Raw genomic sequence first — 19,836 nt, 5'->3', positions numbered from 1 at the left:
GAGGAATGAGTCTGAGGAGATTCTCTTCTCTTTTGAGGTCTCCTAGACGTTGAGGACAACGCCTCATCTCGGTCACTGGAGAAAATAAAAAACCTCCTTTCTGGTCTTAGTGTCTCAAAAACTTACTTGAGAAAGTGCGACCGACTTAGTCTTTGGCCTGCGGTATAGACAGTAAATGCAGTCGGTGAGAGGATCAGAGCAGAGCAACCTCTTCCTTACCAGACCTTCTTTAAAGAATGTATTTGAAGATAATCCATAGTAGAAAAGAATCCTTGACAACAATGTCATTTAATGAAGTGAAAAAACACAGAATCTGAGCAGAGCTCAGAGGAGACTCCCTTAGCACAACGTGCGGTAGAAAATCTGAGGGACTGAGGCTCCTCCCAGGAAGGTTCTAGAGGGAGGTCGGAGCTGATTGGCTGACTGTGAGAGTTTGGTCCTTTTTACATAAGGACAAAGAAAGGCTACTAAGGGGAGGTCCTTAGGCCTATTTTCTCTATGTATGTCTATAGGACATTACTTTTTATGTACCGGAGGCTCCCGTCTCGACGACGGGGAATGATTCAGGCATGTGAATCTATGAAAGACACCCCTAATACTGGATAATGAATGCTAATTGATGCTTGTATCCTCCGGCTGATTTGTTATATGTTATGATTTTTGCTAAATGTGCCTTTATGTCATGATGAATTATGTCACTAAGGACTTCAATAAAAAAAATTCAAAAAAAAACTACACCGACTCCAATCAATTAAATTGATTTCAATTTCCCAAGAGTAGAGTTCACCGCAGCAAGTCAGTGGTGGAACACAAACATTACTCCCAAAATAACCTATCCTGGGATATGCCGCAGACTTCCTTCCAAGAGAATGGTCAGTCGAAGGAAAAGTATTCTTTTGTCCACACCACTCTCCCGTTACTTCCCTATTCTTTCATCATGACTCACCCAAGAACGGTCTATGATTGGACATTCTCCAGTAGTCCGGTCTACACAGCGGATCTATAATTACCATCTTCTAGGCGCTTATTCCAATAGATTATTCACCACTTCCAAACACTAGTCTCTTGCTGGTTACTCCCTTTGCCAAGAAAGTGAGTCAAAAGTGGGCATAATTTCTTTTAATCTACTTGTTGCAGTTTCTCACCCCTGACAAAACACTTCTATTCACAAGTAACTCACTCACGTTCCTCATTTCTCTACAGTGGGTCCAGACTATTCTCAAACTCTTCTCATTGGGGAATTGCCCTCTCCCATGTGTTTTCCACACCTATCATTCCCCTGTTCGGTGTTGATCCATGGTAAGCCTAACTTGTAAGTCTTCAATCACATACAACTTATTGCAGCATATCCTCACCTCAGGGATACAGTCTTCATGGGTTGTTACTCTCACTATGTCATCCAGAGGGAGGAGAGAGTTGCACTTTATTTCTGTGTACACGTTCTTCCCTTCAGTGCACACTGCTAGAAGCTCTACCAGATGGATGTGGTACATAAGAGCGCTGTTCTCATCCATTCGGTCACGCTCAGATCTCATCATCTGTACCAGTGTCTGGAAAGACGCTCTATCATTATAGAACACCAGAACGTCCTCACCAGCATTAACCAGCTGCCAAAAAGAAAGACAAAGGAAATTAACTATAAAATACTTAAATGGTACAGATTGCCAGGTTTCATTAAAAAAAACAGAAGCCATTTAAAACGCTCACCAACTGAAAACGACCTAAACGCATCACGTATAAACAAAAAGTGAGTATATTTCCATCACATATAATCAGGGGGAATCAAAATAGCAACTTACACACGATTAGGTGGATCGAAATTAGAAGGTGCAGCTTGTGATATTCACATTGCAGCCAAAAGCTAGGATAGCTCCAGATCCCATTTCAGCAGTTATTCACAGTTACAGAGAACACATGTTTAATGAAAACCATCACAAGGTTAAAGCTCAAAGTGCAGAATTTGGGCCCCTTCATGTTACCCTTTACACACTTATTTCAGATGAGATTATAAATTGATAACCAAAGTGCATCAGTAAGATATACAGTCAGACTTAATCCATGCAAAGACCCATAGAGACAGGTTTTAAAGCTTAAATTATGCTACCCTATCTGCATGGCATTACACTCATAGTCTGTGGGCCTCCGGCACTGCACAGGCTGCACTGGTTTCAGATGTGTCTTTCCATAAAGGATTGCAATGTTAGGTAGTCTCCATCTCTTTAGCTTCATCACTACTATTCCTCCTCAGGCACCAACAAGCAACAGGTGCATTGGGGTCTTACCTCAGCCATCACAATGTCCTGACACTTCTTGATGAATTTGCCTTCTGCTTTGACAATGGTCTGAAGGAACTTTATGTACTGGACGTTGCGGCCATGAGTCTCAATGCAATGTACAAAGTGCTGCACAACCCGCTCATTGATCTCACTGCTTAGCTGGTAATTATTCATGAAGATGTGCTGCATAGTGACAGCCTCCAGAATCTGAAGATGAATAGAGAAAAGATGCATCACATGCCCATGCCCTCCATTCCACTCAACTGCTCACAAATATCAAACTCTTTACAGTGTAATCATGCTGCAATTCAAAGATGTGATAATCCTCTTCTAAAAAAGTGCAGTTTACACTCATTCCTGCATTTGAACTCTCAGCCATACTTCAGAGCTCAAAGAACAGAACAAACAATTTGGTCATTAAGCGTAAATGCACACTTTTGAGGGAGGCTTTGTTTAGAGTGTGCCCGCTAAGAAGGATCATAGCATTGAGTTGACAGGTGAATTACAAACCAGAGAGTGTGGCAGTAAGTGCACTAAATAGGACAATACTACTACACAACAGCATGAAAAAAATTGGATCATAAAACTTGAGATATCATACCAGTGTTTTCTCAGGTAAGACTGGTCACGCTGAGCTGGACAATGTGTCCATTAGGTACTTTTCAGCAGCCCTCACTGTATGCTCTCCCATTCTGCACTCATACTCTGCTGCTCACCATTATAGCACTAATTTTTCTTCTTGTAAATCACGTATTTTTACCCAGTGACTACCTCAATTTTATTTTACCCATTGTTCTAAATGATTTCCACACTATTTTAGGAAAAGAGCATGAGATATTTGACCCACGTGTGTCCACCTTTAAACACTTAAGGGCATGTGGAGAACACCCACCAACTGAGGAGGGGGCAGAGGAGCACCAAGTGAACGGACTCCAGGAAGGAAATTAATGACGGTATAACATTACTCCTGGAAAATATGTTCTGAAGAAGGAACTATCTGAATTCTAGCTATGCATGGATAAAAAGATGAAACCTGGATTCAAGAAAAATCATCCAAGGCTGGAGAATATGATAAAAGGTAGTTCCTATATATATTCTATATCATCTGCACCCTCTACACGAAGGTTGGATACCACAGGCTGTTTGATTCTTGAGGTAATATCATTCAAATCTAGGTATCCCAGAAAAAGTTGGTACATAGCACTGAGACAATCTCCAAATGGGGTAAATCCTTGTTAGTGCAAACATCAGAAATGCAAAGAACTTGGTGGGTTACCAGCAGAGGCACATCAGAGACCAGCCATCAATCAGCTTCTGACTCAGGACAACCAATTCCAAAATACACAGTGTCTTGGAGCTTATGATCAAACCTTTAATACACTGGCATAGATTCAATAATGATGCAATAGTATGTATGTTCTATGGAAGTCTGAAAAACTAGTCTATCTGAATATGTGTTTTCGTTTAGCTGTGTAACTAGATTTTGCAGAAGATCCAATCATTTCATATTTTTTCTAAAGGTAGCATAGCGTTCCACTTGTTTAGTGCCAAGGCACATCACCCAATAGGCCTCTAAACTGCCACTGAATAACAGTAAATCTGCACAGCACTCTATAGACTACAAGTAATTAAATTTGTTAACTTAGGATGGAACTTTTCTTTATTTCTTCATAACAAGCATTCACCAACCCACCCTTGACCCCTCTAACATTTCCTTGTTTTGCAGTCGACTGCTAGCATCAATGTTCTTTTTAAGTAGCTCACAATAAATAAATAACTGACTAGGTATCTCATGGCTAATTTAAAAGATTTGCATACATCTAAGAACACAACACTTAGAAATGGTTTTTTTTATGTGAGGATTTGCAATAGACAGTTTAATCTTGCAGCAGAAAGATTTAGTTCGATCAACGTAGCACATGTGTGCTCTTGACATCAAGCGTGTGAAATTCCCTTCCTACCACACTCTGGGTGCGAGAAGATTGGCCACTCAATTATCTGGTTTGCATGGGAAGTGGAAAGCACTTTCAGAAGAAACGCTGGGTTTGTCCTCAATACCACTAGGTCTGTGTTCCAGAATAAAAGGTTCTTCCACTGTTAGTGCTGCATTTCACTGATTTCGCTCTAATTAGAAAGCATTATTGAATGATTTTCCAAATCTGGAGTTGCATGCAACAGGAGTATGTCTCGAAAGGAGGACCCATGCCTCTTGTTAAAAAAATGATATAGATTATATATATACATTTTTTTTGACAAAACTTTTGTAAGCGAAGCGCGTCTGTTAAGGGTGACTGGGTTACAATAAAATCTACAAAACCGGAGACCTGTGTGCTGGCCTGATTTCAGCCTCATTGGAGTGCAATATATATATATATATATATATATATATATATATATATATATATATATATATATATATATATATATATATAGTTGTAGCTTTTACTGAGGATGTGCATACATATCCAGCTACATCAAATACTACAGTACTCGCTCAAGTAAGTGCCACAAGAATGAGGGTCACAGATACGCGCCTTATTACACTCACATTGTAGGAGAGCAAGTGAAGGAAAAGTGTACACAAATATTCCTGATCATTTCATCCAGAGTACATTCCCCATGGACTGTGGGTACCCAGAGGCAATGTTTTGGCATTTTGGGCAGTGGCAAATAGATTGCTGGAGAGCTCCATATATGGAAGTAATCATGAAGTACTTGTGGATTCATCTCCCATTCAAGGACCAGTTGATGCATCCTTCTTAAAAAGTATGCAAAACTGTTGTCTGCTAGAGCAAATGTGAATCCAAATGTCAATGCCAAATCTTTTTGGTCATGCAGAGTGCCACCCCCTTGCCACTGGATGGAATACACAGCTATCCTGTTGTCCATCTTTGTCACAACTGTTTTACCTCCAATGAGATTACAAAATGCACTAAATGCCAACTGGGGACGCGGTCAGCAAAAAGTACAGGTCAAAACCCACTTGCGTCCACATTCCCTGAACAAAGATGCGGTTCAGATGTGCTCTCTACGATATGAGAGAGGCACCCATGGCAATGGTCACTTGTGGTGGAGGGTCTAGAAAAAGACCTTAACTGCAACAATGTTTTGTTGTTCAACCACAGGACAGTGCACTGGCTTCTGGGCTCTATCAACAAATTATCTTTTCACTAATCCTTCATTTACAACTACTGCCTCACTGGACACTTGCAGTTTGTCAATGTGCATTCTTACATGTGGCACTATCTTTGTGCATGAGGCCATTATTCAACAGTTGTATTATTGTCCTCACCATAAGAGGACGTGGTGTCTGAAAAAGAGCCCCTTTTGAAATGACATCGATTTCTCACTTTAGGTAAGCATTCTTCGTGATAGAATTTAACACTACCTCTAGAAAAGGTTGCGTCTGCTGTGGCACAACATTTTGGCTTCAACTGTGAACCCTAGACTTTTGTAACGCTGGTACTGAAGCCGGTGTGTGCTAGATATTGCTCTCAAATGCAGCTTGTTACCAGCTAATTCTTGAAATAAGAGGTGAATGGTATTTCTGCCCAGGTAACACTGAACATTTGGTAAATACCCAACGATGTGATAACCCTGAAGGGTAAAACCTTAAATTGGTATTGTTGTCCACATACCACAAGGCGCAGGTAAGAGTGGTGCACCAGATGTATGGGGAAATTTAAGTAGAAGTCCTTCAGGCAGAGTGTTGCATTTTATCTCCTGTACAGAACAGCACTATGACAGGGTGATCAAGACAATGTCTCGTGGTCTTTTGCGATAAACCTCAGGGAAGAGATTGACTAACATCCATCTCATTCCAGTGATGATAATCATATCTAGAGTGTAGTCAAATTGGCTAGGCATTTCCACTAGCCACTCCCTTCCCCGCCGCATCAATCTTGCTCTCCTTGTCTGGAGGTGGAAAAAGCATGGTTGTTGCACTGAAGCGCTCTTTCTGGTTGTGAACACAAACAGAGTAAAGTGTGACATGCCACAGATGAATACTGGGTTAAGGGATACAATGTATTTTTACTGGGTCATTGAAGGGCCAAATCAGTATTGCACTTGGTCATTAAGTTGTTAAGGGATACAATGTATCTTCAGGTGGAGGGGATCACAGGGGCTACTGTGCTCCAAGTCGGTGTAATTTGAAAGATTAGACAGCTGGGGTTACTGAGGTGGCGCAGGGGGTATCTGTGTTTTACTGTCATTGTACCTGGAGAATAGGTCTCATCCACAGGGTGGACCTTAACATTCAACAGATAAGGTTCCTACAAAAGAGCTTCAGGAGCCCTACATATACACAGTGTAGGGAGGCACTGTATGGGTGTTCCATGGAACTCTGGTAATTCGCACTGGTGTTTATTTCCCATTAACTGCAGGCTACGATGATCGGCTACGATGATCAGGTGTCAGAATATTTTAATAAAACAATGAAATTGGGTTTAATTTTTGGAATGACGGAACAATGTTTATGGGACAAGCTATAAACAGAAGGGAATGGTGTACGGGAAACTATCCTACTGCTAACATAATATAACAGCCTCCAATTTAATGCGGACAAGGAACTGTTCAGAAGCTTATAATCTTGCCCACTAGGAACGTTTCATGTCCTTGCCATTTAATTATCTACAGGAGTATCTACTGGGAACACGATTACCAAAACACTGTATATAAGAGTCAACTATGGACAATAACCCTAACCCACCTCAAAGCTTTCCTATATCTGTTACACAACACCAGCCGCATTTTGACTGTTAAGTACTAAGTCCACTGAAACTATTAGAGATTTTCTGTAAGGCAGACAGCATTGGACCTTGTCAGGTAAATGTGTCAGACACCATCTCTTTTTGAACCAGAGAACATTTTACTGAAAGATTTGAGCATTGGCGCTAGTGTCTCCTAACTAGGAGTCACCAAAACTGGCAGCAACACCCTGATGCACAGACTAACAGTAGAGCTACTTTAATTAATTACAAAATACAGTTTGGCTTAGAGCAAAATCTGATCAGCTTGCATGATTTAAATAGCAGTAGAACTTCCTTAGGAATGCAGAAGTGCAAGCAAGCGTAGAGATGCTAATTTGACATTCAAATGAGGAATGAAATTCAGACTTCAGGTGACTAAGTACCGGGAAACTCAAGCCCTATTTCTAATTTCATGCTAGAGTTGTGCCCAGATTGCTGCAGGAAAACTACAGAGACGAGTCTGTAAGAAGAGGCTTTAGAATGTCCTATTTTAAGATTGCATTTTTTGCAACTACTGTTTGTTGCAGAAGCAGCAAACATCTTATTTTCTGATTAAGGGCATTAAGTTTGAGAAGGTATTTCTCCCCGGTTATCCATCTGTTTTTCTAGACTAGGTATATGAGGGAGACTTCAAAATAAAAAAAATGGAGCCATATTAAAGACTAAATACTGCATTCTAAAAACCAACCAAGGATCAGTACAGAAAGAATGCTCTAAGAGGGGTGCCTGTCAGGATTCAGGATGACAGCAAAACAGTAGGAACAATGACAAATTGGTATTTACTATAAGTCAAAGATATAAATAAATGGAGCTTGCAATGATGCTGGCTTATGTGGGTAAGCACTACGATTAGTAAAGGTTATTGAAAATCAAAAAGTCTGTATGGGGCACAGTCAGCACTTTTTAATCACGAAACTACAAATAGGCAATTCATCCCATAGAATAAACACTTGGATACTTGGTGGAGCTCAGGCTGCTGAAACAGGGTACAAGAACAATCAGCAAAGCCAAAAGGAATATTTTGATAAGCAATTATCAATCACAAGCAGTGCGACAGTCGGAAATTTAAAGTTTGATGTTGGCAACTATTCTACAATATAGAGTAATCGGATACCAGATTCTACAACTTAAGTCAATATATGCAAATTTCTGTTTGTCACCCAATAAGTCTTCGGTGAGACCATAACCAATGGTCTTTCCTATGGACAGGTGATTCAGCACAATTTTGAAGAGGATGTCAATTGAAGACCTCAGTGGCAGACTCCACGGGCTCAGCTTGTGAACCCACCTAAGAACTACCCCCAATTTGTGGCAGGGAGTGTTACTGCCACTTAAGAGTATATGCTCTCTAACTGTGAAGCAATTTTGAAGGATGCTTAGGCTACACTTTGTCAGACTAATATTCCTGAACTTCAACATAGGGCTGAATGCTGTAATATATCGACATATAAGGCATGATTCTGCCCCTCCTGAGATACCGGAAAACGGCCTTACCTGCACACTGTATGGTAAATCTCGTTAGATTTTGCACTGTTCATCATGCAACATCTAAGAGGTAAGACAGGCTTTCTAAGGAGGAAACAGACAGTCTTGGTATATCACTGATGATCGTATGTTGACTTCTAGTCAAACTTGTGGAACCATGATAAGCTGTTTGTAGGATATTCTTCAACTGAGAAATTTAGACCTGTGTGTGGCATAAAACTGGGTGTAACCCAAAACCGGTCCCAGAATGCTTGTTTGAAGACCTGGCTGGGCAGTTCGGGCTGGACTGTTCCCATTAGAAGTAGGGTCAAGACTGATTTGCATATGACTACGATTGGTCAGATTTCCTAAATGTGTTTGTTCTTTGTAGATAGAAATTTAAGCATCTTTTGATGTCAAGAGAATGTAGTGCTCTCTGCTGGTGTAGAAGGATTTGGAAAGAAAGTATGTAACTTAATCTGTTCATTGAGGTAATATTGTGACGGTACCTTTGGTATAAATGTAGGATTAGTTCTTAAAGTCACATATTCCTGAGAGAAATGCAAAAATAGTTCCTTTATTGTAAAGGCCTGAATATCACTTACTCTTCTGGCAGATATTACAGCTAGAAGTAAAGCGACTTTACATGTGAGAAATTTGAGCTCGGCCTTGTGGATGGGCTCAAATTTAAGTTATCAACTGCGTAAGGGCAGCACTCAGCTCCCATTCCGGAGGAGGGGAGTCGTATTGGAGGAAATGCCCGGAAAAGACCTCTTATGAATTGTTTAATTAATGAAGATAAACATAAGGAAGGCCGTGCAGCACTTTTCCTGAATCTGGATAGTGCAGATAAATGGACTTTAACTGATGAGAAAGTGAGTCCAGATCCCGCTAGATACAGTAGATAGGGAAGAATTTGATCCGCAGGAGCTTCTGTCGGATGAACTTTGTTATTCTCACACCAACAGCAAAACCTCTTCCATTTAAGACGATAAGTCTTAATTGTGCTTTGAGCTCGTGATTTGGCTAAGATGTCACGACAATCCTGAGGTAGGTTGAGGTTCTTGAACTCTAGGAAATCAGGAGCCATGCGTGTAAATTTAAAGACTGAGGTGAACCACCTGTCCGTTGTTCCTCGAGAGCATTGTGGATGTTGGAAGAAGACTGATTGGCTGGTCCTGGAACAGCAAAAGAAACTCCTGAAACCAATACTGACTTGGCCATCTGGGTGCAATCAGGATGATATGCCAGCTTTCCAATTTCATCTTGCGTAACCACTCTCGGGATTAGAGGTATTGGGGGAAAAGCGTAGGCACAAATCCCCGACCATCGCATGGACAGGGCATTCCCTCTTGGCCCCTGTTGCGGATATCTGCTGGCGTAATATCGGCATTTCTTGTGTTTCGTTGCGAACAAGTCCAATGTCGGCTTACCCCAAGTCTGGAATATCCTGCTCACTTGAGTGTGTTCTAGTTCCCACTCGTGACAGTCTGATAGGGGCCTGCTGAGTGTGTCCGCCAGGGTGTTGTTTAAGCCTCTGACAGGCTCCGCCTTGAGTGTAATGTTGTGCAGTGTCAACCACTCCCACAACTCTTAAATCTCTCTTGGCAAAGTTGTCGATCTGGTCCCTCCTTGCTTGTTTACATAAAACATACTGGTGGTATTGTCTGTCCGAACCAGCACGAATGAGCCGGCAATCCTTGGAAGAAAAGCGCGAGTCCTTTTGCCAAGTTGACTCTGTGACCACCAGTAGAGAGCTTTTACCATGCGTGGTGTGACCTTGATGTCGCTGAAGGAACCTACAGCGTGCTGCCACTGAAGGTGCGATTTTTACTGCAGAGGCCTCATTTTGAGTCTTGCCAAAGGGACGAGGTTTATGGTCGAAGAGCACATCCCCAAGAGTGAGGCGAACATGCGGACCGAAACTGACTTTTTGAGTCCCTTAGTGCTAGCTTCTGAAGACGAAGTGGTCTTTCTTGTGACAAGAATGCTTTGCAATGGACCATGTCCAGACAAGCCCCAAGGAAAGGAAGAATTTGCATCGGACGTAACTGGGATTTGCTTTTGTTCACAGTCAGCCCCAGAAACTTGGAGATGTCGTTACGTTGCAATGGAAGAAGTCTTGCCCGATTGCTTCGAAGGACCTTTGATTAGCCAATCGTCCAATTACGGGAATACTTGGATTCCCCAGGAGCGCAATGCTGCCGCCACAGGAGATGGGCATTTCGTGAAGATCCTTGGAGCAGATTTCAGCCCAAACGGGAGCACTTTGAACTGATACTAGGTGCCACCCACAGTGAAGCAGAGATACCTGCAATGCTTGGGATGGATTGGGATGTGGAAGTAAGAATCTTCCATGTCCATAGAAGCCAGAAAATCTCCCTCGTTTAAGCAACCTAAGATCTCAGAGAATGACCATATGAAAACCTTTGAGGAATGTGTTCAGGTTGAGAAGATCCAGGATCAGTCGCCATTCCCCCGATTTCTTTTTGATTAGGAAAAAACGAGAATAGAAACCTGTCTGATGTATTGGGACCTCTTCTACGGCGTTTTTGAGAAGCATTAAACAAGCTTATTTGAACAATAAGTGAAGACTAGGGAGAGGGGGTCCCCTGGGCAAGTGGCAGGCGGCTTGGTGACAAATTCTAGGTTATGACCGTTTTTCATTAGGTCTAGTACCCACTGATTGGAGGTGATTTCTCACCATCTGTCCACAAATGTTGTCATTTTCACGCCCACCGGAAGGGGAGAATGTGTGAATGGCGCCCTGCTGAGATCACTGCTTCCTGCTAAAGTCTCGCCCTTAGTTCTGGGATCGCTTTCGACCTCCCTGACGAGCAAAACCAGCCATATTGGATTGGCGATATGATGATTGATAAATCTGCTATAATGGGGCTGGTATTGCCTGTTTTGCTGTTGGTAACCTCCTCTAGAGGAATAACCACGCCCCTTAGCGCCTCTGAATGTTCCACGTTTATATTGTAGGGAACCCAAAGATCTTGTCGTGTCCGCATCGGTTTTGATTGCTTGGAGGGCCTCATTGATTCTTGATCCGGCGGTTTAGTGGTAGGTGTTGCCGGATTCTTAGACCTTTGTTGGGCAGCCTGGGAGATGACCACATCTGTTCTAGGATGACCATTAAGACCAGATGGCTATTAGCTGGAGCCCGATATTGCTTATCCATCCGTGGAAGCACCACAGGCACGAATGTAGGGTTCTTCATTCCATATGTAATCAATTATGGGTATGGCTCTGGTGACCTTCCTAGATTCTTCTTTAAAATCATGAAGGAAACCTACTGTGGTTTCCACGGTAACAGGAAGTTGAAATCTGGCACCAGCCCTCTGCATGAGATTGTGAAAACCCCCTATATCTTCTGGTGGCGAATCAGATGGCTGCGGGATCGGTGGCGAAGGCATAGGAATAATATATGAATCCCATGGATACACATGAGGATTCTCGTGTAATTCTCCTTCAGCTTCATCTTCAGAGGATGTGTCTGGATCCTGAGGAGGTTGTAAAGATTGACGTCCCTCAGAAGGTTCTGTAGTCGGAGGCATCGGTATTTGAGCCTCGGGTATAGGTAGAGAATCTGGAACTGCCACAGGAGGAGGTGGTGGGATCACCTGCTGTGGTGGGAATAGTCTATAATCTGCAACCATGGCTTGTAAATCCTGGATCCGATTAGGAGGCAGATTGCTGGTGTCAGACTGATGAACTTGTCTACGATACACCTAATGGTGGGAACCACAATGTCCTCCTGGTAATAATGATCACTAATACTCTTCCTCCTCCTCTTCTTCTTGACACTTTATATGTCGCTCGGAAGGATGATGAGCTATTCCAAATGGCCCTTCATCCTCATCTTCGGAATAGTCATCCTCTACTTGCGCATATGTCTCTAAAAGATGCGACGGAGTAAGAGGGGAAATAGTACAATATTCATGTCTTTGATATGTCTTCAGTTGAAAACTCCTAGATGGAACAGGAGTTGAATAAGTTGGAGCTGCAACTAAAGCTTTACTTGTAGCCGGTAATAGCACTGTAGATGGTATGGTCGACGACGGGATCACCGATTGACTTGTCGTCGACGGGCTCTTTGTTATCGTTGCAAATGGAATCGTCAACGAGATCGTCGCGGACTGGGTCATCGCCGACAGGCTCTGTGTCGAAGGTACGCTAGTCGACAGACTAGAGCTCTTAGTCGACGGGACAGTCTACGACGAGGCAATCGTCGATGGCGTAGAAGGTACCTGTTTCTTAGTCGACGGTACGTCCCTCGACAGCGACACAGGCTTCATCGACTGAGCTTTCGTCAACGTATTCTTCGGTGAAGACTTTGTCGATGGGGCTTTCGTCGAAGAGTCCTCGACGACAGTCGTCTTAGAAGTCACAGTAATCCTCGTTGACATAATAGGAGATGTGATTGACGAAGTAGAGATTGTCACCTCTTCTGCTCCTTTGTCGACGGAGACTAACTGTCGATGATGGTGTAAACCAGAGATTTTGAAAGACTTTTACTCAATGTTTTTGAAGATTGTTTGTGAGAGTCCTTGAGAGCAGAAGTCTGTGGAGACTTAGAATGCCCAGTGGACTTAGGAGACCTCTGTGAAGGTCCAGAAGTAGAGTGGGAGGATTTCAGATGTTTTCTCCCCTCACTAGAAGAACTGTCCTGAGATCTGGCTCTTTTGCTGGACGTTGAGGCTCTGTCATCCTCTTCAGCTGAGGAGGATTTAAGCCACAACAGGACTCTTGCCTACCTATCCCTAAGAGTCTTAGAAGGGAAGGTGCAGCAGATTTTACAATCGTTTGCCTCATGCTTGGGGTAGAGGCAGTAGATACAGTCCTTATGCTGATCATCAACATGGACTCTTCTTGTCGCAGGTTCTGCAGGGCTTGAACAAGGCCTTCTGATCAGACATCTTTAAGAAAAAACTTAGCTGGCTCGGGAAGACTCCCTTCCACACGAAGTGCGGTGAAAATCTGAGGAGAACTGGCTCTGCAGTGAGGGTTCTAGAGGGTGCTGATAGCTGATTGGTTGTACCAAAAGTTTGGTTCTTTTAGCATAATGCTGTAGATAGGCTACTAAGATTTGGGCCTCAGGCCTTTTCCTTAGGGCCTACTACTGTTATTTACCTTAAGCACTGCTATTTTTATTTACTGTGGGACTCCCGCCTCGACGACGGGGAATGATTCAGGCATGTGAATCTATGAAAGATACCCAAATACTGGATAATAACGAATTCAACCCAGATCTGTGACTGGGTGTCTGAAAAGTTTCAGCGCGCTGCCCATCATCTCCTTGCGTTATACAACGATGTGCATTTCAGCACTCTGTTTTTTTCTCTACACAGCCTACCTGGAATGAGACTTGGGACTTGCTAGATCATTCAGTCGGAAAATGGGAAGACATTCAACTTATACAATTTGACAATAACTTATCTTTCATCTTAATCATATTTTCTAGAAATCCACGGATTTGCCAGAAACTTACAGTATAGCAAAGTTTAGCTTGAGCAGTACCACACGCAGAGTCCCGAATACTACAGAGGACAAATCTCATGTTTGCGCAGTAGCGAGTGGAGAAACTAGAGTCAGAGGCCACTTTCAGATGAATATCACAAAAGTCAGACATTGGGACCTAGGAGTAACTTGTTGAAAGGGTTAGCACCTAATGAGGAGAACCATCATTTTCATTCAGGACACTAAGTACAAAGTTCCTGGTATTGCTTGTTCCGAAGGGGAATTTGCTGAGAACTACAGAGTGTCAATGTAACGCCTTCACTAGAGGTGGTTAAGATTAAGCACTAAAGCATCCACTTCAACCATGAAATGGTGGCCATGGCAGGAACTCTAAAGAAAACATAGGACAAAACCCTCTGGTCACAGGATGTTTTCTTTTCTTTAAAATAGTTCTGAAGGAGCCTTCAGCGTTGTTTTTAGACAAACCACAATACATGTATGACTGACGCATTTCCTGGATTATGATCCAACACCAGATGTATTCAACTGACCATTTCAGTTGAAATCTGGGAGGGTGCATAGCATGGGATCAAGGATGAACAAGGATAGAGTGAGCGTAGCTCAAGACTCCTGGTGCAGGATAGCCAGCAAATGCAGACACTGTATAACCTGCTCCGAGAGGGAATACAAAAGATGTCAAGTTGGGTCTGTTCAGAAAAACTGGAGTTCAGATTCCAAGAATTTTCACATCCTACAATTAAGACCTTGGAGGGACTACCTATATGAGGAGCCACAAGAGGCAAGATCTTAAAAGACCATTCACGTTATATCTGCCACCCAATATTAGAAGATGTTTATGTTGCAGATCTAAACAGATAGCCACCCTCAAAAAGTCATTGACTACCTTGAGAATACCTAGGTTCAAAAGGAACCATGTTAGTCTACCAAGAGCAAACATGAAGAGCACATCTGTGGTACTATCCTCATCAAGCCACCCTTGCTGCTTATAGAATATAATATACACTTCTGGAGTATGTGACGTCTGCATATGTGCCCATCTTTACATGTTTAAACCTCATATAATCACAGTGGTTATTTGACCTCACTCCTGCATGTCCCAGTCTGGAGTAATCTGGTGCCACTGTGGATCCTTTTATATATCCCACAGCAGAAGACCCAAGTACAGACTGTGGGGCATAAACATCAAGTACCACATTTTTTTGTAATGTATTTTTTCTAGAAAGTGTATACACAATTGGAGGACAGCTCCTATAACTAGGCAACATTCTGGAAATTTAAAATGTTTTTCTACTAAGTATTTTGTAAAATGTATATCCTTCTGTCTCACAATCAGGCTTCATTTCCAGGAAGAACTATAAATAAATAAAAAGAGCACTTAAGATATAGGCATTCAATCAGACAACCATACAACCATTCCAACAACTAAATTATACAAGATGCAGTACTCAATTCGGTGAAGAAATTGGGGTATAATTCCAGTTCCTTCCTTAGTTGCAAAACTGGACCTATTTTGAAAAAAGAAAAAAATATACACAAATGCATCCACAAGCAGCACTGCTAACAATTGATCATGTAAGTAAATGAAACATGCATGGCAGCAAGACAACCCACAGGTGGATGTCCACCTCCTGTCACAGACCAGTCACTTACCCCAGGATTCAAGAACAGATTGATATGCTTGTGGAGCAGAGCTTGATTTTGTTGGTTGCCAGCACAGAAATTCTGAAGGAACTCATGGGCAAGCTTCATGATCTCCTGCATCCGAGTGTCCTCAGCCTAAAAAGGGCATATACAATATATGTCAGACAGTTTATGTAGCAAAGGAGTCTACACTCTGCAAATCACATTTCTCAGCTAACAGTATTCAGGATAGGTCCATGATTTACTACTCCCCTCAGTCTGCTAGCAAATATTTACAGCATTCATAAGAGTATTTTTAGTTAGGTCATATGAGGTAACAGTCTCAGTTAAGCAGAAATTTAACACTAGGCTATAATATTCCAGACTGTGAGGCACAAAGTGTGCATAAATGCATACTTTGCATAGTGCTAAATGTGTATGCACATATGTATGCATTTGTACGTATTCAGTGCAGATCTCATTAAAGCACAGAAGAGCACACTACAGAGAATGGTTCATGCAGTACCGAAAAGAACCATATCCAAGCCAAACATTGTAACGGACAAAGAAAAAGGGACAGGACAGTCCCAACACGTAACACATTGCCTCCAAAATACATTTTGGGACCGGTCACAGTTAAATGGAAGTACTAGTATCTGGTCACAGCTTAAACATGATAAAGCTCTCGTCTACATTCATTTAAAGCTGTTACATCCCCTTCTCGTTTCTCTGCCAAACTTCAAAATAGGAATTCAAACAAAAGTACCAATAGAGGTGCTAAAGACACCAGCAAAAAAAAAAAGGTGTTGATGAGCTCTAGTAGCTGGGGCGCCTGAAGGTTTTAGCAAAAATTGAGTATTTGTTTGTCAAAGGTTGGCATTTTAAAGAGACAATCTTGCAGAATACTGTGTAAAACATCTTTCCCTAGAATGAAAGGGTGTCCATGTGCTCAATGGTTTTTAGATTGAGTATGCGACTGAAAGAAAAAACTTGGACAAACTGGATATCACATTTGTAGCTAGTTATGGAGTTGGAGAGAAGATATGTGGACCAGCAATAAAGCCTTGTCTGCAATTGGTTAGGAAATGTATAGTCCGCTGTGTAATAGATTGTTACTATGACAGTGTAAGGGGCCCAGTTTGAGTGCAAACTACACCCTTATGCCCCCACAGGACCTGTGTCACTCATGGATTATCTACTCAAACAGAAAGAACGCTTCCTGGAGAAAATAAATCAAGCTACTGACATTACCTCCACTAGTAAATCACACCAAGAAAACACCCTAAAGGTAATGGCTTTCAGTTGCGATGAAGGGATGACTTTGAGGTCAATTTACCCAAACATACCTAGGATTAGAAGCTTAGAAGAGCTAAGGTCATTCTGCATACTTCATACTGGAACACTGAACATAAGGGATAATTGAGATTGGCTTAGTGCATAATTGAGTCTTCGATTCTTAGTTCAAGACCAAAGGGTAAAATGTTGGTAAGAGTTGGAAAAATAGCTAAAGTTTTGTAAATCACATGCAGACTTCAAAATAAACTATAGTGCAGTTCTAAAGGGAACTCTGGTAGACAATCTAAGGAGTGGCACAGAATGTAAAAGCCCTCAGCCCTTGTTGTAGAGATCTACATATAACAAACCTGACCTTCTCATAAGGAATCTGCAGCAGTTCCAGCACCACAGAGTGAGCACCCATGTTTCGTAGCAGCCGTTGCTGTTGCTTCCGGCTCTTTCGCACTGATGCACCCTCCTGAACACACAGCCTGCTCAGGCGGATCAGAATCTGCAAGTAGAGACCAACAGTCAGTCATATCTTGGGGAGATTACATGGAGTAGGCAAGGATATTGGACTAGAATTCTGTGATCGTAAAATTAAGCCACGCCATAATACAGCAGAGGACAAGTAAAGGATCTGAAAAATCTATAAAAAAACAAGTAATTCATGTGGGGAGCCCTAAAGTGTGGGAAATTTACCAAGTTGTTGTACCCAGAAGGTATAGCTAGCATGGGGGTGCAATCAGTATAGTTAAGGAAACAAGGATTGACAGTGGAGGTTTGGGCTGGGTGGCACAATTACGAGGCATGAGTGGAGGGTCAACATTCCATTAAGTTTTCAACCAGGAGCTCAGACCAAACAGACTAGGGGACAATGAACCATCAGACATGGGGCGTTAACATAGATATTTGAGTAGGATGACAGCTATCATAACCAATATGGTATGTATGTATGTATGTATTTGAGCTTATATAGCGCACAGCTACCCACAAAGGGTTTCCCGGCGCTTGCTTAGGGAACCCGTCCTGGTATTCCCCTGTGAAATAACCCCGGCAGGGTATCCACAAGGTGAAAGCCAGGCAGGCAGGCGAGGGGCCGTTGTGGAGATTAAGCAAGCTATTGCCCAGAGTCGCAGAGTGTGAACCCGTGAGTTGAGAAGGCACCGGAGCGAGAATTATCGAGTCCGGGGAATTTTTGAGCCCAAGACCCGCCGAGGCAGGGAATTGAACCCTGGTCCAGGGCCGATCTCAGCTTCCGGGTCTGCCGCCTCTAACCCCTGAGCCACACTTCTCCACTTAACATGACAATTGTTGGTTAAGTGTCAAGTCTTTGTGGAAATGTTTGTTAGCCCTTTCTTAAGCAGACATACTTAAAAGAAGCTTGGCAACTGCTCTTTCCTGACAGGAAGTCTCTCATAACAATCCTCATTTCTCATCCTTTGCAACCCCAACTTTGACCCTTGCCCAGCTCAGCAGTAAAATTAACTATAAAAACACAGAGCAGCAAAATCATCCTTTGGCACATTAAAAAATGCTCCCATTCTCCTACTCATTTTACACAACCGCCTATTAAGTGCATCCATATTGCTCTCAAAGGTTGGTCATTTGCCTGCATCGCCATCGTTTCTGCACCCACTTCATCTGTTGTAGTTCTATTAGTAGAACCACTAACTAATCCACTTAAGCACCACCATTTCTTTAAATCATATCCCTCTCCTGATTAATAAACACCCTTCACAGAAAAGGAGATATATATATATTTTTTTAAATTCTTTTTATTGTAAAACATAAACCAACAGCAGGTGCCTTACATCAGGAAGTCGGCCACAATATTCAGTCAACATGGCTGGACAGACGGGTAACCCCTCAGGAAACAGAAGTCATATTGCATGCCGGCGGGCAGCCCAAGAACATACAGTAGATTACAGGCAGTGCTAATAGCATCTTTGTGAGACCCACCACCCGAAACAACAGTATATTGGGAGACAGGATAATAACGAGTGGCAAGAGAGAAAAACAGGTTTGAACAACAAGCAATCGATTAGCACAACCGATACCCAGTAACAAGCCGGCACATAGGGAAAAACAAACGAAATAACGCCACCCTAGAGGCCCGTCCACCCGATGGCTAGGACCATCCGTCTAATGGCACCCAATAACAAAAGCGGTACAGGAGATTGAACATACAGGACAAAAAGGGAGACAATCAAACAAACCCCAACCCTCCACCCTGCACAAGGCTTCCGCCCCACCCCAACTAGCAGTGTGCCTGCCGCCCGACGAACTGGGTACTAAAAGTAGAAAAAAAGAGTGGGGGGAGGAAATCGACATATAGGCTCCCGGACTCCTCTCCCCCCGCCAGAGACAAACAACCCCCTACTATAACTAAAAACTTCAGGATATTTAGTCAAAACAATCAGGGGAAGTTCTAAGCATCACCCAACCCTCCGCAAAATAAGGTAGCAAATCCCATATCCATCGTTGCCATAGTATCAGCCCAGTTTAGACAATCTCATCCTTGGCCCTTCCGATCTGCAATGTGGGCTCTCACAGGCGGAACCACTCCCTCAACAGGAGAAGCCAAATGAAAAAGGAGTTTAACAAAGTTCAGTCCAACACAAGTCAAGAGTGGTAGGCCATCTGGATCTCCAGGCGCGCTCAAGCACCCCCTCTCCGACCGCAAGTCCCAACGCGGTTTCCTCTGAAAGAATGATGAAACTGCCAGGGAGGAAGAAAATGTCAGAACAATCCAAAAGTCAGAAAAGAGACACTCCGGAAACACAGAGCCGAGTGGTTCCACCTCCATTGAACAAGATATCAATTGCGGCATTGCGCACACAAGTACAAGGGTATCCGTGTGTACTTTCTCGCTGGTCAAGGGCTTCGATACTGCATTCAACTCTGGGCCATCATCTACCGACCAGGCGTGCACCGCGGGAGACCCCGCTCGCGAAAAGTCATGC

The 19,836-nt window shown here is 42.8% G+C and overlaps 1 protein-coding gene across 1 annotated transcript in view; it reads right to left on the bottom strand.

Moving 5' to 3' along the window:
• ITPR1 (inositol 1,4,5-trisphosphate receptor type 1) overlaps positions 1-19,836 on the bottom strand; it is a 1,666,678-nt gene that overhangs the window by 720,931 nt on the left and 925,911 nt on the right. The window contains exons 28-31 of the mRNA XM_086939209.1: positions 17,244-17,381; positions 15,626-15,751; positions 2,283-2,483; positions 1,356-1,607 (exon numbers count right to left, since the gene is read on the bottom strand). Of these exons, the coding sequence (XP_086795335.1) occupies positions 1,356-1,607; positions 2,283-2,483; positions 15,626-15,751; positions 17,244-17,381 (717 nt within the window). The remainder of the gene's footprint in view (positions 1-1,355; positions 1,608-2,282; positions 2,484-15,625; positions 15,752-17,243; positions 17,382-19,836) is intronic.

This window comes from Lissotriton vulgaris, chromosome 9, assembly GCF_964263255.1.
Source record: "Lissotriton vulgaris chromosome 9, aLisVul1.2, whole genome shotgun sequence".
Lineage (NCBI taxonomy): Eukaryota > Metazoa > Chordata > Amphibia > Caudata > Salamandridae > Lissotriton > Lissotriton vulgaris.
This window is presented reverse-complemented; position numbering and strand designations above follow the sequence as displayed.